The sequence below is a fragment of the Mobula hypostoma genome, chromosome 1 (genome assembly GCF_963921235.1).
Source record: "Mobula hypostoma chromosome 1, sMobHyp1.1, whole genome shotgun sequence".
Classification (NCBI taxonomy): Eukaryota; Metazoa; Chordata; class Chondrichthyes; order Myliobatiformes; family Myliobatidae; genus Mobula; species Mobula hypostoma.
The window spans coordinates 51,333,994-51,359,923 of NC_086097.1; the positions used below are offsets into that span (position 1 = coordinate 51,333,994).

Below are 25,930 nucleotides of genomic sequence, written 5' to 3' on the forward strand. Positions count from 1 at the left end.
ATCACAGTGTCCCCGCGCTCTTCAGTTTTCCTCCATCTCCTTGGCAACCTTTGCTGCAGCTGTTCTGCAGCTGCACGAGACCACCTCTTTACATTCTGAAATATTTCCCTGTGATCAGCATGGCAAAAGGCATGGAAATATGAACAAGTCCCATTGGGAAACTCTCACCACTCACTTTAGAGCAGTGCGTTATCTGCAAACTGCCAGACAGCTTCCAGTCTCAGGCTTTTTGACAGGAAATCTGTTCATTTTGCTAAGGCTGTCAATCAGGAAATTTCTTCTGTTCAATACACCGAATTAAAGTGAAATTTGATTAATGTGAGAAATCCAACTGCTATAAACAGAATCAAGCCATTCTAAAAGTGTAAGGCTATATTCTGCCAGTTTTGCTCCAGAATCTTTGTTGCTGGCAGCCTCATGGCTACTGTGGTAAATTCTGCATGAGACAAAGCAGTATCATTCAGAGCATCGGAAGTTCACTTCCTCAGCCTTCTGTGTCTGTCAGAGTGACCACTGATCTTTCATCAACTAATTAGAGTTCCCACCCATTGTCATGTGTGACTGACACCCCCACCTCCTCCTCATCACAGGATCTCCTTCCTCCATGACTCTGCTTAATTTTAAAGCACACCTGCAAAATGGGCAAAAGTACTTGAAGTTTTTTTTGTGTGACTGTACTACTGCAGGACTCTACCGCTTCATGACATTTAAGTAGATAAATGCAGCAAGAACATTAACAGACTTGTTGTGAATAAATAAATGTCACCTCACACAAGTGTCAGTATTCAAACTTCAGTTTTTAAAAACACAATAAAAGATAACATTTTCCCAGTAATGTGTCTTTCCTTGCCATCTGCTGCTGTGTTCTCTGTGGAGTTTGAAATGTACAAACAACATACGTGCAGGAATTCAAAATCACCTCAAATACAGATCTGCAGTCCAAATAATTATCGAGTCAGCAACGAAATTTAGAATATCTCACTTTAAAAATGAAGGCTTAGAGTTGCGAGTGGGGTGGCGGGGGGAGATTGTTGGGTAGTAACATTGGAATATCACAAATGGTGATAAAAATATTAACTTACTGTAAGCTGTTGCACTGAACTTTCATACCGTCATGGTACAATGCAGGCAGCAAATTCTCAGTCGCCTTTACTGTTGCAGATACATTTTGACTGCCCACACTTCTAGTGCTCTCTAGAGTAGGGCTGCCACATGATTAGAGATTTTTCATTTAGTTAAAGTGCAACACGTTCCATTTTTGAGCAGTGGTCTCATTAATCACTCAGCAGAGCTTGCTATTTCTCAAATAAACAAACAAGGAATCCGGCCTTTCATTAATGTATTCCCCTCACTCTCATTTGTCGCCATAGTTTGAAATTTATTTGCCTGTAATACCTTGAACAACAATATATTGCGTTTAACATCTACCGTAACCTAAACATTTCCTCCTGAAAAAAAATTGTATATTTGGGATGATCTATCAATGTGCAAAGGCTGCGGATAAATTACTACACACAAAATCTTGTGAACTGTTTCTACAAACAGATTTTACCCAAGGTCTCATACAGAAAGCCTTTGTTTGCGAAGGCCTTCTGAAACCAGCTTTCTATTGTTGCATTCAAACACCCTAGGTCAGGATCATGTGTAGAAAATACAATGCACGGGGTTTTCTGATGATGATGATGTCGACTCAGACCTGAGAGGCCAGCATCGGGCATTTTCATGCCTTACAAGGCACTGTTCGAAAGGCTGTGTGGGGCACCACTCCTCGCACAGACATTTCACAGTATTATTTTACGAGGCCGAGTTGCGAGCTCGACATCAACCCGGCGCGGATGGAGAGTGCGCATGGGGGCGGTCTGTCACTGGATCGAACTCAGGAACCTCCGTTCTCGAGCCCGGCGCTGATCTCACTGTGCCACCAGCCAACCAAATATGTTTTCTGAACAACACAAATATTCTTCTTTCTGATGAAGGCATCACTCCATTCTCTTGTTATCATAAATACAAATGTTAATGTGCCACAATGCAATAATACAGACTTGTAACACATTTTACGTCCAAATTCAGCTATGAGTGTAGAGTAACTAACCTTAAACAGCATTGTCATTTTGTGACTATGTGTATCAATCATCTTTCCCTCACTGGACTACTAGTTCAGATAAACAATGGACTAACTTTTTTTGACAACTGATTTGTATTGAAAAGTCAGTAACGAACCAACATATTTCATGACAATCTCCAACAAAGGTAAACCTGGCACTTCATGAGGTCTGTCATCTTCCTTGCATGAGATAGTAGCCTTTTGTTTTGATCAGGCTACCATGTCAAAAGCCCTGCTAAAATCTATATACAGTAGGCTAAGTAAATATACTGTCCTCATCAACCTTCCTTGATACCTCACAAAACAATTCAATCAAGTTGGTACAAAATCACATTCTCATAGCAATCCTATGCTAATAGTGCCTTTCTAAATGAAGGTTTAAGCAGTCCGTTGGAAAAATTTACATTAATTTGGCCACTACCGAAGGTAAACCAAGTTCATCTGTTCCTCTCAGTTTTAAACAAGGTCAGCTGTCCATCAAAAACAAAATTAACAATAATAAAGCCATAGAACAAAGATGATCAGTATCACCAACAACAGCACATTACTTCCTGGGCTTAATGCATTCTATACTTGTTTGGTCACCAACTACCCTGACAGTCCGCATAATAAAAAACTCCCCTCACTCCAGATATTCTCTTCTCTCCCCTCTTCCATCGGGCAGAAGGTAAACAAGCCTGAAAGCACCTATCACCAGGCTCAAGGACAACTTCTACCTTGCTGTTAAAAGAACTTTGAATGACACTAGATGTCTTGGCCTCACAATCTACCTCATTATATTCTTGCACCTTTTTGTACACTTTCTCTGTAGCTGCTAAACTTTATTCTGCATTCTGTTATTATTTTACCTTGACTACCTCAAAGAACTATGGAATGATTTGATGTCTATGAACAATATGCAAGACCACCTCAGTACATGTGACAAAAATAAGCCAATCTCATTTCCTCTGGCATCATTAGTGTAAACAAGGAGGACTGAAGATTGTAGCCACAGCTTACATACCTCCCTCTTCTGCTCCTGTTAGTAGGCTGGGATACATTTATTTTGGATCTGGTGAATGACAAGCTCCTGAAACTTCTTTCTCAAAGCATATTCCATCTGTAATTCCACACTCTCTAACTTACTGCAATATCAGCAACAATCCCTCAAATGAAAGTTTTCCCAAATGTCCCCACATGTTGCATGTCCGAAACAGACCTTGCAACTTTCTTAGTTATTGTCTCGCCACCCAAAGAGCTACGGCCCTGACCTTTTCTTTGTAGGAACACCTTTGGCCTGAAATAGGCTTACCATTGAGAAGTTCTTTCCGGTCCACTTTTCGTAAATTAGTTTTTATCTTTGTCACATTGGTTTTACTTTCATTTAGAACCATTTTGATCACTATGTTAAATATAACTGAATTAGGAAATCTCCCACAAGAAAAGTGCTCTCCAAATCAATGACATGCTTTTATTTGTAGGTTCTGATATGGCTGATGAGGCCTGTGTAGATCGGTGGGTTATTTGGGAAGATGTGCTCTTTCCTCATATCCTCATGTGATGCTACTGAGAAGTTGGAATGTTTACTGACTTCCTGAATACTTCTCCAAAACTGAGCAGTCACATACGGGGGGTTTGATGACTTTGTTTCTTAACCAAATAAAATGTGAGAATATCATTGAGGCATTTTCTCAGTTCTGGAAAACTCTTCTGGCATTGGAGTTCAGAGCAGCAAATTAATTTTGTGCTGCCGGTGGCAGCCCTGTGTTGAATGTGACCTACACTGGAATTGGCTCAGAGTTGAACAGAGCTTTGACGTTGGTGTTGCTGGTCTCAAGGAGTAAGTGGACATTGATCTGCTCATTTTGTTCTGGGTTTGAAGGATTTTGCAGAGAGAAAATTGGTGGTACTTTCAAAGTGCTTTCAGTACCTGCTGCAAGTCTTTCTCAGCCCTGAAGCATCCAGAAGGACAAGAATTCAGTATTTTGTGTCAAATTTGAAGTAATGGATTTCAAACTTTTTTTTTCTTACCCCAATTGGCAAATTGGAGCAGTGGAAAGTTCTGCCTTTAGTTTCATTTTAAATGAGGAGTGATATGGAAAGCAGATGCAGGTGTTCCAGGATCTCAGAACAGATCTGGATTTTTAGGGGAAGAGGGTTGTGTGGTGGGGGTAGTTAGTAGAGAAACTTGGTTTTCTTGATGTTAAGTGTGAGGCCTATTCTCCTGGAAACTTCAATTTAAGTTTTAGACTTTTAATGTGCACTTGATGCAAGTTAATGAACTCCACCCAATCTATGATTTTTACAACTTTACATCCCTCATCTGTTCGGTCCTCAGCTGTTTTCACTTCAGAGAAAACAAACCAAGTCCATTCAACCTCGCCTCATAACTGAAGTCTTTCAATCCGGGCAATTTCCTCATTAAACTCCTGTGTATGCTCTCCAGTGCAACATCATCCTTCCCACGGTTTGATGCTTAGAACTGTACATTATATTCCAAGTGTAATGTAGGCAGTGCTTTGTAAAATAGCAATATAATGTCTTAACTTTCATATTGTGCCTCCTACACCAACCTATCTACTTGCATTTCAGGTCTTGAGTTTTTAGGATTCCCTGTTCTGCAACATTCCTTGGTGCCCTAGCATTTACTGTACATGTCCTACCAGTTTGACTTCTCAAAATGCATTACCGCACATTCGTCAAGATTAAATTCCATCTGCCAAGGGTTTGCTTAATTTTGATCTGGTCTACATCTTACTGTAGTATTGTACAATCTTCCTTGCTATCCACAATATCACCAATTGTCATGTCATTCACAAACTTTCTAATTGTACCTATGACACTTACATCCAAGTCATTAAAATATGTTATGGATAACAAAAGTCCCAGCAATAATACACGCAGGTCACAGAACTTCAATTAGAAAGGCATCCTTCAACGACTACCTTACGACCAAGCCAAATTTGAATCTGATTAGCCGAGACACATTAGATCCAATGTGCAGCTTTCCTTCTGAACCAGCCCACCACACTGACCTTGTCAACTGGCTTACTAGTATGTGACAGCATGGAGCCAAGGACACTCACATCACAAACAGCCTAGGTCGACGAGACAATTGCAGTGTTACTTCCAACAAATGCCGCCCAACCGTCTCTCTTTTGATAAACTTTCCTCCACTCTTGCCTCTTTACAGATTGTGTCCTAGGACGTTGGAGCTGGAAGTTTTAACATTATCGGAGGAGGAGCACACTTGCTTGGGCTCTTTCCATTCACCAGTTCTTTAGGTCACATTTCTTTTTGTTGGATTGCGGTCTTCGATTGCCTGAGCAACTGCTTTCTTTTTTCCTGAGTGACCAGGGCAACAGTGGACTTGTCACTAGCAATGCCAAATGGCTACCAAGGATAGGTGGTCAGACTCTTCCTTATTGGAGACAATCAGGCACGTTTGTGGTCTGATTTTATATGTTATTCAGATCTTGCAGGCATGGACTGCTTCACTTGCACCATCCATCACAATACGATGGACTAAATTAGGTTCTGCTCATTAACTAATCATCCAGCAACCTCAAGTATATTACACTGTTTTTAGTAAATATATTGTAGTAATGATGATAAACATAAACATCGAAAATAAGAGGTAAGAAAAATAACATAGCTTCATCTTGAGATAGATCATGATAAGGAAGGAAGTGCAAAGCTTCACCAGTAATGTACTCATTTTGAGATGGTAATCTGATCAGCTCAGCTGTAGGAACAGCTTGTCATAATGATGCTGTCACTCCAGACACAAAATGCGCTCTTACCCTGCCAGAGAGATCTTCTTGAAGGAGAGTCTGCAGTAGCACTGGAGCAACTTCCTGTAACTGCAGCATATGACAGAGGTCAGTCAGCTCCTCGCGGCCCAGTGACCCACAGCCAATGGTATCGAAGCTGTCAAACACCTCCTTCAGCCTCGCCTCATACTTATCTTGTTCTACTTCATCCATCCCATAGCACACGACGGGCTACACCTGCTAAAAGATGAAACAAAACCGTCAGCCAAACCTCCCCGAAAAGAAAAAGGGGAATATTTAGCATTCATGTGCAGGTGGTTCATTCATTACTAAAATTAGAGTTAAATGGGGGCAGGGGGGAGGCAAGTAACAGAATGCAGAAAGCAAAGCAGAAACAGCAGGGAAAGATTTAAAGAGATTTACTCAGACTAGCAGACTGTAGGAAATCCTTTTATCAGAATGATGATGAGTCTTCAACTTGAACTCCATTTCACCTTTTACCAATACTGCCTGAGCTGCTGAGTGCTTTGAGCATCTTTGTTCTTACTTCCTGCATCTGCACTTAAAAAAAATCTTCAGCCATAGAGGGAGGGGTGGAGACAGAGAGAGGGGGTAGTGTTGTTTGTGTTCCATAAGCTTAGTGCTGGGAACACAACTGCTCACCATTCACATCAGACATTTGCAAGCAGAAGTAGAGGTGCAAAACTATAGTCAGGATGTGGCAGATTGAAAATGGGATAATACAGAGGATGACAGACGCAAATGCTCAAGAGATGAATGTACTCAAGGCTCAGATCAATATTCCCTTGGACTCAGAAGGAAGCAAGTGATACAAGCCTAGAATTAGAATTTTTAAACTATTATACAATTTCATATATGTATAAGATGCACTTTCGAGCAGGCTTTGAAGTATCTCTTACTATCTCTTCTTTCAGTTAGTCCTGACGAAGGGTCTCGGCCTGAAACGTTGACTGTACCTCTCCCTAAAGATGCTGCCTGGCCTGCTGCGTTCACCAGCATTTTTTCTGTGTGTTGTTTGAAGTATCTGTGGCCATTTCCTATTGAAGTCCCACTTTTTGGAAATGCCTGCCCCAATGTATCCTCCCTCTGATGAAAACTCTATTTTCCCTGTTTCCCAAACATGACGTCATTGGCATGGATTACTTAAATCAACCAAAAGTTTGAGAGGTCATCACTTACTGTCTTCATATTTAACTCCAAATTCAAATAGTTAATTGCTTTCAGATGAATGGATTCTGCACCTTTTGAAATATTCCCCATTTTAATGTATGAAAGAACAAAATAGAAGTAATTTAGAATTAAACATAAAATGCTAGAAAACTTGAGGGGGCCAGCAGCACCTTGGAAAAGGGAAACACTTAACCTTGTAGGTCCAATATCCTCATCAGAACTTGGGGGGGGGGGACAATTTAAGTTGTCAGCAGTACAGAAACTGGGGTAGGGATGGGTAGAGCAAAGGAAATATCCTTGATCAGATGTGACCATATTAGCTAATACAGCAATTACAGCAGGTGTAGAAATCAGATAATTCTTCTCTGAAAATTTTATTTCATTCACAGTGGACATTTGGTACAAGTCTGTAAACCAATAGCAGGAATCTGAACTGCAGTCATGCAAGCCCAATGCCGCTGATTTTTGGAACCCCCACCAAATAACATCACATTTTTCTATTTTCTCTTCCCGTTGGCATCATCTTCGTAGCACAGATTTTAAAACTTTTATAAAAGGGGGTCAACTCATAACACTTGTTTAAAGCAACAATGTCCAAACTTTGGATTTTTTTTCTGATGACTTCTGATTTGGTGTTGGCATTAGGGGGAACCCTTTCTCAGTGAACCAGTCATCTGGGATAATTGTTGTTTGGGTAACAAAACAATTTTTAGGCAGAGAATCAGCCAAGATCTTATTGAACAGCAGAGCAGACTTGAGAGACCTAATGATATTCCTGCTCCAATTTCTTTTATACAATATGGAGAATATTAATACATTTCCAGAATGGCTGTTATTGTTAAACACCATCATTAAGGACCCCTCCCCCCCCCACCATCACCCAGGGCATGCCCTTTTCTCTTTGTTACCATCACAAAAGAGGTACAGAAGCCTAAAGTCACTTTTATTGTACTTTTGACCATAACTGCCAGTACAGTACACACTCAGAGACTCAGGAATGCTTTTCCCCCCTCTGCCATCCGATTCCCGAATGGACATTGAACCCATGAACACTACCTCACTTTTATTATTTTGGTTTTTGCATAACTTTTAATTTAACTATTTAATATGCATATTTATATATTTAAATTGATTTACTTATTTATTTTTCACTATATCATCATGTACTGCATTGTACTGCTGCTGCTAAGTTAAGAAATTTCATGGCAAATGCCAGTGATATTAAATCAGAATCTGATTATTAGTAAACAAAATTTGATGCAAGTGGGAGGGGCTATATTTTGTTCATTAGAATTTGAAGATAAACATTCCTTGGAAAATGAATCCGAAAGGACTGAAGATGCACAATGATTTAACAGCAGATCAGTGGTGATGCAGGTTAATAAAGTGTTTAAAAGGGAAAACGAAGCAATTACTGGAAAGACAAAATTTAAAGCTGAGAAGTTACATTGTTTTTCTTTAACACAGCGCAGGTTCAAGTACTGTGAACAGTGCAGTACGGAAATTTGTTGTTGATCACAAATACATGCAATGTACCAACAAACATTTAGCACTCCTGCACAAGCCATTAAGATGTCTTCAATGTGAGAATTACAATTAGTGGCTGATGTTTGACTCAAGCAAACAAAAATGAATTACTGTCCCATGCTTTCTACATTATTAAATACAAAAAGGCTGTGGAGAAGATGCCAAAACAATCTACAAGGCCAATACCAGGTCTGAAACGTTATACTGCAACAGTACAGGGTACTCGTGAGGCCGCACCTGGAGTACTGTGTGCAGATCTAGTCTCCTTATACAACAGGAATTCTGCAGATGCTGGAAATTCAAGCAACACACATCAAAGTTGCTGGTGAACGCAGCAGGCCAGGCAGCATCTCTAGGAAGAGGTACAGTCGACGTTTCAGGCCGAGACCCTTCGTCAGGACTGAGGAGGGATATATTGGCTTTGGAGGCAGTGCAGGGGAGGTTCACCAGGCTGATTCCAGAGATGAGAGGGTTAGACTATGAAGAGAGATTGAGTCACCTGGGACTGTACTCACTGGAATTCAGAAGAATAAGAGGGGATCTTATAGAAACATACAAAACTATGAAAGGGATAGATAAGATAGAGGCAGGAATGTTGTTTCCACTTGTAGGTAAGAGTACAGCTAGGGGACATAGCCTCAAGATTCAGGATGGAGATGAGGAGGAACTGCTTTTACCAGAGAGTGCTGAATCTGTGGAATTCTCTGCCCAATGAAGCAAAGATATTTTAAGACAAGGTTGGACAGTCTTTTGCATAGTAGGGGAATTAAGGGTTATGGGGAAAAGGCAGGTAGGTGGAGATGAGTCCATTGCCAGATCAGCCATGATCTTACTGAATGGTGGAGCAGGCTTGATGGGCCAGATGGCCTACTCTTGCTCCTATTTCTGATGTTCTTATGCTCTTTTGCAAGTCTGTCACAAGCTATTGACCAGATTATGGCTCTTTAAACAAAACAACAAACTTTTAAAGCTTTTTAAAGAGATAACAAGTTTAGAGAAGACATATCTGCATGGAGATACCAAAACAAGGAGACATCAAGTTGTTTTAAATTACTTAACCCCATGCAAACAACCAGTGGCTAAACCAAGGATGGAATATCACACTGAGCCTGCTGAAGATAGTTAGGCTTTCCTGGGAAATTTCTGCTTTGCTGTCCTGGGACTGTAATAACCCAAAAAGGAATTCAGGAGAATATCTTCATCAAAACATTAAAACTCTCTGCCTCAGGGGAAAAATGAGGTGAACAGCAGAGAGACTTCCACAAAGAAGCTGAATAAATATGTATGGGAGCCTGGAAGAAGGATATGTTCATGCAAGTGAAATGAAGCGTGAGGCATGATCTTGATAGCACCCATTTCTGTGCTACAAATACAATGTAAAAAGCGATATCTGTTATATTCCCCTCAGCAAGGCTAAAAAAGTGTCATACACTGCACAAGTTTCAAAGCAATTGGCTACAATATTACTGTTCCAATATTTTGCTGATAAACCATATTGCAGATTCATAGGATCAACCAGATGACAAGGTGGGATTGCTGAAAATATAACACCTGTGGTGACTGTTTGGATAACCAAACTTTATACAATAGTATAAACATGGAAATATTAAACTTTAGAAAAAACAAAAGAAAATGAAAGCTCTCTTAATCTTAGAGCGATTACCTACCCAAAAAAGTCAAAATCAGAATCTGAATTCAACTCTTGTCATATGCCAACTATCAATATGCACACAATAGCCTAGATTCCAATTTTTTTTTTAAAAGTTAATCATCAGCTGTGGTTTTGTGTCTAACTATATTGCTCTGCAGATTTCATTGTTTTATATGACCTGCTGGCCAATGAAAGCCAAGCAGTTCAGATCTGGAGAAAATGCTTAAAGCAGCTCCTTGTAGCATTCAGCTATTGATGCTCAGCTCTCCAGATTTGGCTGTTTTGAACAGATGCATTCAACTAGTAGGGAATTACATTGCAAACCTTTATGTTTATAGTCCAGAACGTACCCAATTTGTAATTTCTTTCTTTGTGTAAACTTTCTGTTGCTGCAGCATACAAGCTACACAGCTGTGCTGGAAACATTTCTGTGGGAATCCTAGCATGAGGCATCTCAGCTCAGCTGCAGGTAAAAGTGCCATTAATTGCAATACAAAAAGATTGTCAGCATCAGCAGGACCCAAACTCACTTCTTGCTTGCTGTATTGATAGAATAGACTTAATAGTCCTGGCTGCAATTATTAATGTAATCAGGGTTTGAAGAGGTTTCTAAATGACACCAGCTGCAACATAATATAGTGCTGGATACATCTGAACACCCTTCTGAATACATTAGAAGGCTACGTGACTTAAAGTAAGTGCTGTGGGGACAACAAGCTTCCGTGCACAATACCACCTCTGTTCCCAATTTCTAATTATGACTGTGTAGGCATAGCCAGACAACAAAGTGGAATATATACATACGGATTGTAAATGAAGTGTTGAGGAAATTATTTGGCATACATTAAAAGGGGAATAAGATCAAAGCAACAAAATGAAGTGGCAGCGTCCCATTATAAACTCAGTCATGCCTAGTGTGCACAAGGAGAAAGAGAAGAAGCAGCAAGCCATTCAGCCCCTTGTGCCTGCTCTCCCAGTTAATAAGATTGTGGTTGAACTGCATCTTCAGGTGCATTTTCCTGTACTCATCTACCATTTCTTGTTTTACTTTACATCTAAAAATGATTAACATCTGTCTAGGACATGCTCATCAATGACTCTCCAAAAAGGGAAAGAAACCCAAAGATTTGCTAGCCTCTGAGGAAATAAATTCTCATCTCAATCTCGAATGGCTGGACTTTCATTCTGGGATTACGAACTATACTTCTAGACACCTTTTCTCAAGGAACATCACTCTTGAATCTAGCTGGTAAGAACTTTATAGGCTTCAATAGTATAGCCAGGGGGAACAGAATTGTGCCCATTGTTTCTGGCAAGAGGGAAAATAGTGTGGCACTCCCCCCCCCCCCAACTTTGGTAGCCCTAAAGATGTGCCCCATATGTGCTTAGGCAATCGTCTAGTCCATAAGGGGAAGACTATGTAGTCTTTGTGAGAGTCACTGTTTTAACCCTGTTATTTAAGGCCTTTTGCTCAGCTTGAGTTTGTGATATTTGTATGGTTAGTCTTAAATTTCCATGTAAACTTGAGGCACTGATGTGCTTTATTATACTGGTGTAGTAACTTTATTTAACACACTTTACTCAGTCTGATGAAAACTCAGGAGCTGTATTTTATTGAAATCTGACTTGCCTCTCCATGTACGTTTCTAACAAAACTGCTGTTTGTTCATAAAATTTGTTATGACTAAACTACCTCGTCAGACTGCCTGCCTTGAAGAGGTATGGAATCTGGAATCTGCCTATAATCCCATCTCAGTGGTTACAATAGAATCACCTTATTGTTCTTTTAAACTGAAGAAAGTATAAATTCATTCCATTTAATCTCTTCTCTTGGGATAAAAATCTCCAGCAATCAATCTGGCAAGTCTTCGCACTCTTTATTGCAAGTAGATCCTTCTATAGGTCGGGAGATAAGGTCTATACCACAATGTGCCAGGGACAGTCTCACTTTTCCTCTATAATTCAGCAAAATGTCTGATGAACATTCTTTGTCCCTGAATGTTAATTTGGTTTCTCTATTTTTTTTGCATATGCTGCCTGACCTGATTGTACTTCAGTTTTTTTAAATTTCAGATTTCCTGTATCTGTTGTTTTGTTTTTAATTTTCAATTGGGAATTATTACACTTGGTTCTGTCATCCAAATCATTGATAAAGATTGTGAACAGCTGGGGCCCCACCATTAATCCTTACAACATCCAATTAGTCACAGCCTCCCAACCTGACAACAATCTCCTTATTCACACTTCTCTGAGTCAGTATATCACCCCCAATCCCATTTACTCTAATTCTGTTCAATTTTATCAAAGGCCTTCTGAAAGTTCAAATGTTCCACATCCACTGTTTCCCTCCCATCTAATCTGTCAGTTTTAATCTCAAACTCACAATAGATTTGTCATCTTTTCCTCTTTTGTTAACAAACTGTATATCATCTGTTATATCCTATTAGGATATTTTATCTTCCCTGTTAATCATCAGTTCTAATATTCCCCCGCCCACCCCCCATCATGCTAATTGACCTATGGTTCTTCATTTGTGGAAACTAATGTGGAACAGATGAAATTTTGGATAATGACAGCCAATGGATCCATTATCACCTCTCTCAAAACCTTGTGATGCAGGTTATCAGGTTAGGGGTATTTTATCAGTGATGAATTTCTCCAATATTTTCCACTGTTGGCCAATAGGGAGTCTATCATCATTTAAACCTGTGGGTTGCCAGTCTTGGTTGTAAACGTGGATGACTATGGTTTCAAACAGAAGGCAGGGATCAGACATGCGGTGTGAACACTAGATCAGACTCCACTTAGGAGATTCAACTTCATTGAAATTAATGAACCTGAATTTTGATAAGCAGTGGGAAAAAAAATGCACCCATCTTGTTATAACACCATGTGCATAAAACCTGAATTACTCCCACTTGGAATCCAAATCCAGATGAAGCATTACACTGTGAAAAGTCCTGAGTTAAACGTGATCACCCAGTGGTCATCCAGTGTCAAAACTTTATTTAAATCAGCATTTTTTTCTCCTTGCAATTTTCAGGACTTGGTTTGTCAGAGGCAAGCCAGCATTTATTCCCTATCCAAAATGATCAAATAAAACCAAAGGTACTCCTTAATTCTAATGTTTTGAAATGAAGTGGATTGCAAATCAGTAGCAGGAAGTATTCACTTTAAAATAGGAAAGATTTTGACCTTAGTTGATACAGCAGGGTAATTCCAAAGTGAATCTGTTTTGTTTGAAAAGGAAGGTGCAATGTACCATTCTCTTCAGAATCTCCTTCTCACTCATACATGAACACTCAAGCATTCTCTCCCCCAGTCACACACTGACACTCCGATAAATTAGATAAAGAGAATTTGAAAATATTCAAAATGGCTAACTCATTTGCCAGTCTAATATCTCTGTCTCATAATTACCATACTGACACACACATAAAAAGATATCCAATGTATAATGTCAGTTAAAGAATTCTTTTGGTGGGCAATCAATCAGTAAGAATGACATTTAATTGAATGTTATCTTTGAATGGGATGGGCAAAATGCAATTTTTGAGCCATATAGCAAGTTCAGACATATCAGACCTACCTCCTGCTAAGAATTTGTAACTTTCTCATTATGTACAAATTATTCACAGAGATGAATATGAAATGGAGCATGTCATGCTCTATTAGACTTTCATGAAAATATTCAAATAGTAGTGATCATGTCAGTAGACTGGGACATGTGATTGTCCACTGACAAATTTTAAAGAAGAATTCAAAGAAGAAAGCCATGCATTTCAGACAGACGATTGTCACTTAATAGTTGGGGGGGGGTGAGAAATTGCAGTTTTTCCAGCAGTTTTAATTGAAAGATATTAAATTGTTTAAAATAATCTTATGCAGAATGATGGCCCAAGACTAAGTATTTGCTGGAAATGTCTTTTTTTAAAATAAATGCTGCTTTTTGATCATGTGGTCTACTTAAAGAAATTTTCTTTTCCCAAGTCTAGTAAGCAATAAAGGCTCTTCCTGGCATGCTATTAAAAATAAACTACTCAGTAGGCTAGATTACTATCATTGTTTACAAGGTTAGTTCATCAATCTGAGTGATCCAAAATCCTGAATATGCTTTTAACTGCTTCTTTAAATTATCTGTTGCTTCCTATGTTCTACATTGGAATAGATTTTGTGCGAGTTAATTACTTTTTACTTTAAGAAAATAGTTTCTAAATACTAATCTATAATTTCCTTCTTGTAGATTGTTATTTACACATTCTTTTCGAAATCTCACTATTCAGTGACAAATAAATTTCCAACTATCTTCCCTCTGTGCCCTTTGCTACCTCATATCTGTCTGCATGACTAAGTCAACTTCCCTGTAGTGGGAATACTCACTTCAGCGCCAGTGAAATTAATAAATGTTTCCAAAAGAGATCCCTTGGTCTTCCAGTGATAGAAACATTTTGGGTCATGCTATGTAAAACGTTGCAATGTTACGTTCAACCAGGAATTACTACAAATTCACTGGAGTCAGATCAGATTTTCCTAACAACCAGAAACAGACTCAAATATCAGAACCAATTGGTTTGAATTAGCAGTTGGACCTTATCAACAGAATATTTTTGTAATCCAAACTTAAGATAAAATTTCACTGGTTATTTTGTCACTGTTTTATCAACAATCACAATATCATTTTACTTACTAATTAGCTTATAGACATACCTAAAAATCACACTATAATTTGCCATCCTTATGGTTTTGGAGCACCAGCAAGATGCTTCTGCATCTTGTTTCCGATGAAAACTAAAATAAAAGATACTGAGTTTAAAACCTTGTGTAAAATGTCTACTGGCATTTCCAAACATTAACTACAATGGGCACGCTCTGTTGGTGCCAGGAGCATTGCAACACTTTCAGGCTTCACAATACAATACTCGCCAATTTGATTTGACACAAATGATGTATTTCACTGTATGTTTTGATGCCCATGTGACAAATAAAGCTAATCTCTTTATCTTCACTGTATATCAATTATCTCCCACAATTAATTTGCAGGAAATTGATTTTCCTTTAGATACCGCTTCAAAACTAAGATAATATTTTTCTAGTATTTTAAACTTTTTCCAGTAACGTGTATAAATATAGAGAAGTGCTTTAGAGAAGCATTCTTTCTTCTTAAATGTTGCAATCGAACCTGCATCCACCACTTCCGCTGGCAGCTCATTTCACACTCACCTGATGGAAGAGGTTCTTCCTCAAATATTTTGCCTTTCACCCTTAACCTAGGACCTGTCTCCCCCAACCTCTACAGAAAAAGCCTGCTTTCACTTACCATATAACAATTACAGCACGGAAATAGGCCATCTTGGCCCTTCTAGTCCGTGCCAAACTCTTACTCTCACCTAGTCCCACCGACCTGCACTCAACCCATAACCCTCCATTCCTTTCCTGTCCATCTAGCTGTCCAATTTAACTTTAAACGACAACATCGAACCTGCCTCAACCACTTCTGCTGGAAGCTCGTTCCACACAGCTACCATTCTCTGAGTAAAGAAGTTCCCCCTCATGTTACTCCTAAACTTTTGTCCTTTAACTCTCAACTCATGTCCTCTTGTTTGAATCTTCCCCACTCTCAATGGAAAAAGCTTATCCACGTCAACTCTATCTCTCCCCCTCATAATTTTAAATATCTCTATCACGTCCCCCCTCAACCTTCTACACTCTAAACCTCTATCAAATTTTCCCTCATTCTCTTATGCTCCAGGGTATAAAGACCTCACCTATTCAACCCTTCCCTAAAACTCTGGTCCTCAACTCCCAGCAACATCCAGGCAAATTTTCTCTCTACTCTTTCAATCATATTGATACATTTCCTGCAGGAGGGTGACCGGAACTGATATGCATTTAGAAGTGACTGACTCCATTCAATTTGAAAACTGGAAGCGATGAGCATCTGCACTTACGTTTTTCCGAATGCAGCTGCTGGCCACTTAGGAGATTTTCTTGGAAGCTGACAAAGCAGCTCCTGCACTGAACCTGCAGTACTCATTACAGTTGAGGGATAAACATCCTGTAGGACTGCATCTCCACTTATAACTTTGTACCCAATGGGAAATAGCATTTTGCATTACAGAAAATTATTGTACCGTTTTCTAGAAAGGCTACTCCTCTGTAAAACGGGGTTCATCTGCACCAGGTGATAGGGGAAAGTTAAAAGGAAAGTGTTTTTTAAAAAAAATGCCCAAGAATGTCTGGAATGTGCTGCCAGGTGAGGTGGTAGAAGCAGATATGGCAACAACATTGAGGCTTTAAACAGACCCATGAAGTGGTAAGGAATAGAGGGACATGACCCTCGGCAGCAGATATTATTTATTTAGATTGGCACCATGGTCATCAGATACACTGCGCTGAAAGATCTGTTCCTGAGCTAGGCCGTTCAACGTCTTTGTTTAATTTACTTCTTACTTGAATTAAAAAATTTGTGCACAAACTTTCTATTGATGCCTCAATGTACAGTAGTTTACAGATTTGTCACTAGTGTTAGAGTGCTGCAATTTAAAAGCACTATTTAGAACATGGTGAAGTTGTTGACAAAAGCATTTTGCATATTTCATCTCATTCAATATGTGTAGCTCATAAAATAAACTGGTTTTATTGGCAAGGATAATGTGAAACTTGGATTTGGGTCACTCAAACGCAGCATGAGCAGAACAAGCCAAAATGTTTTGTTGCCTCATTTTGAAAGCAGTACTTTGATATAATAAGCAATGGCCGGAGTTATGAAAGTTTTCATCCTTGGATAGTCACACAGTTTTGAAAAATGTAATTATCCTGACACTCATTACTCCAAACAATGAAGTGTTGATTTATTTGACTGGTTTGTTCCACCTGCAGCTCACAATGAAATGGCCCTCTATCTAGAAGGGTTACTGTTAGTCAAGTTGAAAATTAGGCCATTTGCCTATTTAGTTTAATCTGTCACAAACAATCTTAGGCTGCATATAATTTGCATTTAACAAATAAACCCACATCTATAACCGACCTGCAGCCTCAATTGATTTTTATTGTTTTTGATTTTCACAGTAAAATTTAATTTTAGCATTGACATTTCCACCCAGCAAACAGCAGGCATCAACATTACTAGCTGGCATATTAGCAGGCTTTTGTTGCCTGATGATAACTTGCCTGATGATAACTTGTTGTTTTGACAAGAGTAGCTAGAAATTTAGCACCACTTCAAAATTTTTATCTAAGGTTCTCTTTTTATCTTGATTAAAAGAAGAGCCATTCTCACATTTAGGTCAAAGGTTTTGATGCTTTTAAGTCTCAAGGCTCAAATATGCCATTGTAAAACATCTTTCTTCATTATGTTTCGGACTCAGTGGAATTGCAATGTTTCAATTTGCAGGGTCATTCAAAGATGCTAAATCTCCCACACAGCAGGCTACCCTAAAATGATTTGGTGATGAAAAACTGCAGGTAGAAATTGGTTAATTAGTGATAATTACTAGAAGTGACCAATTTCATGAGGGACATAGAACAGCATTTGTTGTATTATTGTTCTCATACAATATGCAGATAACATGGAGTTCTGCCTAAACAGGTGTCAATGCCTTACATATGCTAATAAGGAGTTTACTATCTGATGTCCAAGCCTTTGAGAAATAAAGCTACTGTGAGTGGAAGAGACATCTGTCCAGTCAGTGTTCCTTGGCACAGATGTGGTCTGCTGAATGCCATTTTAAAACAATTAAAATTTATTTGGGGCTAGGAGGAGCTGAAGTCAATATCACTCCTGTTCTTCTCCCCTCGTTCCATCTACCGACATCTGCTGTCAATGTGACCAAATGCCAAGTTTCCCAGCTGAAATGGAAAGTGGTTAATGGGGATATGATAGGTGCTATCAACCCATTTAAATGGCCTAGATCAGGCCCAATGACAATATCAATCTGGTCCACTAAATCACCATTCTGCTGCTATCCATCCAGAATCTGGGTTTGGAAAGGTACCCTAATTAGTGCATCGAGCTTGCCAAAGTCAAGCTCAACTTAGGAAAAACAATGTTGTTTGGCTACTCCAGTTTTCAATGTGTCTATACTGCTGCCACAGGTTTAACAGTGGATGTGACTTAAATGCTCATAGAACTGTAGTCAGGCTTCCACTGGAATAATAAATGGTTTCACATTTTCTCCGTAAAATAAATGACTGCCTTAATGTGTTTACCATCAGTTAGTGGCCATCTTCTTCAGAGCTGTAAGGCTGTTTGAGACACCATTTACATTGCAGCCTTTAGGCCAGCAACATTGGGCTTTTCCCAAAAGGTTGTGGGGCTGCAAAAAAAATTAATATATTTTCTGTGCATGCTTTATATACAATCTTTCATCATTACTCCCTTCACTATAAACACTTCCTTCGTTGTCAGTCACTTTTGACTGCGCCCCCTTCCCTACGAGTACAGTTCCTTTCTCTTTCATGTTCTTTGTTCTGTTCACTTAATACACATCTCATCTTCCAACTCAGCAGAAGAGCAATGGTTTAAGTGCCTGTATTTTCTTTTTCTTTGCCGTATGCACATTCCATTTGTAATTTGCTGCAAAATGATTTCTGATCTCTCTCGCATTCAAGTATAGGAAAAGGAGGATTCAATAACCACCAGCAGACATGGTCTAATGGTGCACTCGGACAATGAGGTCTTCTTGACTAGTACAGGCCAGTACCAAATCATGGTAAGAACGTGAAAACATCAATTGAACCACTGAAAATATTAAAACAGAGCTAGGTAGGGAGAGCAATAAAAAAAAAAGGCCAGTTTATAATTTGTGGAATCAGGAGGAGTGGGCGCTCATTGCTGATCCTTATACCTCTAGTTTCAGTAATATACAGCAACTCCAACCACTGCACCAGTGGAACCCCTCGTGGGGAGGACTGAAAAACAAGTCTGAGCTCCAATGCATTTATCATTTGCAAGTATACTAATTAAAAACAAGGGTACTAATTAAAAACTGCCTTTGTTTTAAACTTCTACTTAAAGTATAAATAAATGACCCAATTTTAATTATGTTGAAGAGCTACCCCATTTGCCAAATCATCAGACACACCATCAAACAGTAGCAAAGACCTCTCTCAGGAAAAGAAAATATTTCAATGGGTGACATTTCTCTCAGTAACAGGGCTACTGCTTAATATAAAGCAACAGTGACAGCAGCTATGAGGGAAGTAAATGTGACTCGGTCATCTCATTCCTTTCACATGCACCTAAAGTGATGAGGAGTGAATAAAATGAATAATTCACATCTGGCAATGGGTTTCAGTTTTTTTAAAAACTGTAAATGTTACTTCTCCTGCTCAGAAAATAACTCAACAGTATTTCTTCCCACCATTTGGAATGGATTTTGAATTTTTAAAAAAATCAAAAGACTAGCTAGTAACAATGTCCTCCCACGGTATATAGACTAGCAAAAATCTTTTTGAAGTCCAATATATAGAAGAACAAACCATGAAGCATACAGAAGAGGATTAACATGGGAAAAATAAAGCCGTGAGTACAGGTTACAAGAGCAGTAATCTAAGGCCTGAAGTAATGATCTGGAAATGTATAAACCACATCAACAGCAGCTGTTGAATTTAAATTAGTTTAATTACATAAATTTTGAATAAAATGTTTGTGTCAGTAATGATGACCCTGAAACTACTTCATTGACATTTAAACTAACTTGGCTCATTAATGTCATGACAAAATAACAGAGTCTAGTAAAACAGGCAAGGTTCTTCTTGTTAATATTTGGGGATTTTTGTCAAAATTGGCAGAGTTGTCCCACAGACCAATCAATGAAGAGCCGGACAAAGTTGTTCTCAGATATTGCAGTTTTTAAGCCAACATCCCCAACTACTCCAAAACCATCACAGGAATTTCCCTGTCTCACAGATGGCCCAGGTCTACACAAGGCAGCAGTAGACTACATTGTCAGGGTGGAGATGTTCCTAGAATATTCAATATTGATTCCAGCTCATATGAAATCCCAGTGCATCAGATCAAATTCAGCCAAAGAAAGCTTTCTCCTGACCTTCCTCAATGATGAATGAGCACTCGTCCAATAGTGAGAGTGGCAAGGACATGGGGCATAAGTGGGGCTCAGCAAAAGATGATCTTTCCAAACCCAGCCTTGAAGACACTGATTGCAAACTACTCCTGTGGCAGATATGGTGGAACGCAATAAGATGAGAAACATGATGATGACGACGTCGACTCAGACCTGAGAAGCCAGTGTCGGGCATCTTCATACCTTACAAGGCGCAGTTTGAAAGGCTGTGTGGGGCACCACTCCTCGCACAGACATTTCAGTGTTATTTTACAAGGCCGGGTTGCGAGCTCGACATCAACCCGGCGCGGATGGAGAGCACACACGGGGGCGGCCTGTCACTGGATTGAACTCGGGAACCTCCGTTCTCGAGCCCGGTGCTGATCTCACTGTGCCACCAGCTGACCTATGAGAAACCTACTTGACTCCATTCTCACTAATTTGTGGGGTGTGCCAGTACCAGGCACTCTGGAAAAAAAACTAGGTGCCAATCTCAGGAACCTATGACATGCGACCCCAAAAACAAATGAATCGGATTAAAGTCTGCCACGTCCAATCATGACTAGTAAGCAAGCAATGATGGGCAGCAGCTCAAAGAGCATCCCCTTTCAATGCTGGCAGAGGCAGCAAGTGTATACAAATGACATGCAAATTAGAAGTGTGAATTAACAAGCAACACACATAAAAGTTGCTAGTGAACGCAGCAGGCCAGGCAGCATCTCTTGGAAGAGGTACAGTTGACATTTCGGGCCGGGACGCTTCGTCAGGACTAACAAGTTAACAAGCCTCCACCTTCACCTCAGTCACCACGATAACAGAAGTCTATCCTCAGGAAATACCATTCGTTCCTTGCAATAATGCCCCAACTGGTTTATCCAGAGAAAACTAAGTACTCCCCATCATTTTGTAAGTTGTAGAAGGATAATTTAAAAAAATCATTATTGATAAGCCTTAGAAATCAAAGAAAAAATTACCTTTCTTGATTTTGGGCTATCATGGGCCATTTCACAGACAGTGAAACCTTATGAGAAACAACTACTGTACTATAAATCTCTGGAATTCTCTGTCTTCAAGGCTGGTGGAACCAGATTTAAAGTTGAGAGAGATAAATTTTTTTTAAGATTGAGAAATGGAGCCTCAAAGAACTGGCACAAAAGAGGCACTGAGGCCAGCATACATCAGTTATGATCACATTGTACAATGCAGCAGTTTTAAAGGGCCAAGTGGCCTATTCCTTTTCCTATTTTTCTTGTGTTCTTTTCTTCTTGTTATATAGGGAAATATACCAGCCCTAATATACAGAAATCCCACACACAAAAGTGATATGGCAATTGCCCTTTTAATGAACTTGATTAGGGTTGAATATTGGCAAGAATGCAAGGACTTCTGAGAAGGGGTGAATTTAATTGTTTCCTAAATTTTAAAAATCAGCTTTGAGAAACAAAATACCCACTGCTCCACCAAGTGATAGCAATGGAAAACAAATTCAAAAGTATCTTTGAAAGAGGCAGGAAAAAGTAAGCAAGATCTCCTTTCCCATTCTCCCCACCCCTGCCCAATGGCAGCAATGTTACAATCCACTGCTAAGGCAGTTTAGACAACAGGTTGCACTTACATAAAGATCTTCAAACTAGGAAAATATTCCAAGCCACATCAAGAGAGTACCAGAGACGTTGTACTGTACAGAGTTTTAGAAAGAATACTTAAAAAGAAAACGGATACATATTCAAAACAGACAATAATGCAACACCATGTTAGGCAAATTAAATCAGATAGTCCAGTTGAAGAACTTAGATTGATCTAAGGGACCAATGCTTCTGGGAGCGCAAAGAGGTTCTGAATGTTCTTGGTATCCTCATTTTTAGAAAGAAATTGACACGTGAGCCCATTAAAACAGTTAAATTACAGGCTTTATGATCAACAAATGTAGAAAGGAATCAATTTAAGTTCAATACTAGATTTAATTCATAAGCATTGCCTAGGATGCTAGGATTATTTCTCTATTCTTCTTTGAAGTAGAGATTTGGATCCACCTGAGAACAGGCAGGGTTTTCTTCCGTTTATTGTCTCATCCAGGTTCAGGTGCAAGTGGGTAGGTTGGTGGAAAGCAAGAGTATAGGCCCAACTGATACTCATCTCAGAAAATGTAAAACTTGACAGTTCGTTTCATGCTCACGTAAATTCATCCCATAACATTAATGATATATGCGTGGGCAAGTTTAAATTTGCCCACAAGCCACCAGTCTTCCCAGGAGTTCTCCAGTGCTGTAGCACTCCCTCAGTACTGGAGCGTCAGTCAGCCTTGGCTTTTGTGCCCAAATCTCTAGGGGGAACAATGAACACGGATCTTAGAGAGTCAGAGGCAATTTCTATTCTTGGAGGCTCAGCTGTCAGTTCATTTGTTTATCCAGCACACCGTGCAACAGTATGTTTAGCAAACACTTGCAAATCCCATCAGCCGCGGTATACAAGAACAGACCGATAAACTCTTACAAATTAGAAACTTGGCCGCTGTATACGGGGTGGAATTTGAGTTAGGGACAATCAAAACAGTAATCATTTCTTTTACACGTGAAAGATCTAAATGAAGGTCGTCTCGCAGCGGTTACGGTCTGAACCCGCTTCCAGAAGTTTACGTTTACCAGACAACGACACAGTTGAACACTGCACTACGAGGTAGCTCGCAGGAAGGATGATTAATCATATTGGGAGTGGATGATGATTGCAACGTCTCCAAAACACAGATGGATGCAGGGAGGGACGTTGAATAAAACTAGCTCGCCCCAAAATGCAGGTTTCAAACAATTCAGCTTCATCTTAATTATTTTTAAAGATATTCCCTGTTTAATTAAGCATACAAACAGGAAGCTGCAATCTAGGTTAGCAAATCTAAAGGCAACACAATTGTCAGTACAAGGTAAACATCACACACCCAATAAAATATAATCAACTTTAAAGGAGATACACGTTTTCGCCCACCGTTGTGAGAAACGCCCTGACTGCCCTTGACGATCCCCACTACCGAAAAGCAATTTCAAACGGACACTTCCTGCAGCTGTTGGTGCAAAATTCACTCCATGGTTTGAATCTCATTCAGCAGCTAAAACAACGCTTACCAACTGCTCCCAGATTTCACTCTACTTCCCGGCCTTCCCCCGCTTGTCAGCGGTCTTCAGCTGGAGGTCAAAAGATGCCCTGAACAGCAGGAGCAGTGTCGGGGCGAGCAATCTCCCGGGCATCAGACAGGGGAGCTGATCAACCTCCCGCTCTCCCGCTCTCCCGCTCTCTTCCTTCCTCCCTCCCTGTCCTTCTGCCAGATCTGCCCTCGCCTTGCAGCTTTTCAACGGTTTCTGTCATAGGAGGCGGCTCCTGCATAATCTCTGCGCTTTAAAACGTAAAAGGTCAGGCTTAAGCACTGAACCATGTGACATTCACAGATGGGCTCTTACAGGCTTTAAACAATTTTCGCTTTCTCACTATTTCAGCGCCTTCTGCAGACTGGAAGACCGATGTAGCAAATCGCAAGGAATAAGCACAATAAGCTTGTTCTTTTTGTTTCTCTGTTCTATATTACTGTATAATAATAATGAACGTATTCTTGACTGAACAGTTTAAGGGAAAGAAAATGATCTTATGAAAATAGAAAACAACAGGAATTCTGCAGATGCTGGAAATTCAAGCAACATACATCAAAGTTGCTGGTGAACGCAGCAGGCCAAGCAGCATCTGTAGGAAGAGGTGCAGTCGACGTTTCAGGCCAAGACCCTTCGTCAGGACTACTACTCTTCCTACAGATGCTGCTTGGCCTGCTGCCTTCACCAGCAACTTTGATGTATGTTATGAAAATAGATTCGCATTATTCCTATGATTGAAACACATATTAACGACTAGCTCCTCAAATGACTTAGTGTGCGCTTGAAATAACTTGGTCAATACAGGTGGAGATTTTCAAGTTTTGCTCGGTGTTGAATGAGCTGATTGTGGTCAGGTTAAATTGAACACTCTTGTCTGGGGTGGGATGGTGGATACTGTCTAGTGTGGTAGACACGAGGCACTGCAGATATTGTAATCTGGAACATCAGACAATCCGTCCAGACGCCGGGTTTAGACTGTTGACAATTCACCCCGCCCACAGATGCGGCTCTCAAATAAGTACCTCCAGCAGACTGTCACTATCCAGTGTTGGATTCTCATGCAGTGACGCTAAGCTGCAAGTGTGAGTGCTTGACTTCAGACAACTACAGGAATCACTGGGATAGTTCCCAGCCAGATATGAAGGCACTGTTTCACCAGGAACACAATAGAGTTTGGAGTTAATACTTTGAAGAGAGTAAATGGAGAAGATAAACTTGCAAAACGTTCACCTCATTAGTTTTCCAAAATCGTGACCCAATGTCAACACCTCCTACAAACAAGAGAAAATCTGCAGATGCTAGAAATCTGAGCAACACACACAATATGCTGGAAGAACAGCAGGCCAAGCAGCATCTTTGGAAAAGAGTGAAGAGTCGACGTTTTAGGCCGAAACCCTTCGTCTGGACTGGAGACAAAAAGATGAGGAGTCAGAGTAAGAAGGTGGGGGAGGGGAGGAGGAAATACAAGGTCGTGGGTGATAGGTGAAACCGAGAGAGGGGGAGGGGTGAGGTAAAGAGCTGGAAAGTCAATTGCTGAGAGATAAAGGGCTGGAGAAGGGGGAATCTGATAGGAGAGGACAGAAGGCCATGGAAGAAAGAGAAGGGGGAGGTGATGGGCAGGTAATGAGATAAGGTGAGAGAGGAAAATTGGAATGGGGAATAGTGAAGAAGAAGGGGATTAGCAGAAGTTTGAGAAATGCCATCAGGTTGCAGGCTACCCAACCGACACTTCACCTGAGAGTCTGTTGGGGTCATCTACTGTATCCGGTGCTCCCAGTGTGGCCTCCTGTATATTAGTGAATGCAGATTGGAGACAACTTTGCCGAACACCTATGCTCTGTCTGCCAGTAAAAGTGGGATTTTCCAGTGACCACCCATTTTAATTCTACTTCCCATTCCCATTCTGACACGTCAGTCCATGGCCTCCTCTGCTGCCACAATGAGGCCACACTCAGTTTGGAGGAACAACACATTATATTCAGTCTGGGTAGCCTCCAACTTGATGGCATGAACATTGATTTCTCAATCTTCTGGTAATGGCCCCCCACTCCCTTCACCATTCCCATTTCCCTCTCTCAACTTATCTCCTTCCCTGCCCAACACTTCCCTCTGGTGCTCCTCCCCTTCCCTTTATTCCATGGCCTTCTGTCCTCTCCTATCAGGTTCTGCCTGCTCCAGCCCTGTATCTCTCACCAATTGACTTCCCAGCTCTTTACTTCATGCCTCCTCTCCCGGTTTCATCTATCACCTACTACCTTGTAATTCTTCCTCCCCTCCCCCCGCCTTCTTACTCTGACTTCTCATCTGCTTTCTCCAGTCCAGATGAAGTGTATCGGCCCAAAACGTTGACTCTTTTCCATAGATGCTGCCTGGCCTGCAGAGTTTCTGCATCATCTTGTGTGTGTCGGCACCTTCTAGGTGTTGGGGAAATGGGAAACAAACCCCTCCAAGGAAAGCAACTGATGTTAGACAGTAGCCTTTACTAATTGCTCTTTGAAAGTGATCCT

General features: G+C 40.2%; 1 protein-coding gene across 3 annotated transcripts in view; it reads right to left on the reverse strand.

Annotated features, from left to right (window-relative positions):
• nin (ninein (GSK3B interacting protein)) overlaps positions 1-23,570 on the reverse strand; it is a 149,623-nt gene extending 126,053 nt beyond the window's left edge. For 2 of the 3 annotated variants that reach the window (XR_010018042.1, XM_063048625.1), the window contains exons 1-2: positions 23,406-23,570; positions 5,887-6,096 (exon numbers count right to left, since the gene is read on the reverse strand). Coding sequence is in view for 2 of the 3 variants with exons in the window: in XM_063048625.1 (XP_062904695.1) it covers positions 5,887-6,069 (183 nt within the window). In the remaining variant the exon portion in view is untranslated. Of the gene's footprint in view, positions 1-5,886; positions 6,097-14,932; positions 15,014-23,405 lie in introns of all 3 variants that reach the window. The other variant, XM_063048634.1, reaches the window with a different exon arrangement.
• Between the last annotated feature and the right edge of the window lie 2,360 nt (positions 23,571-25,930).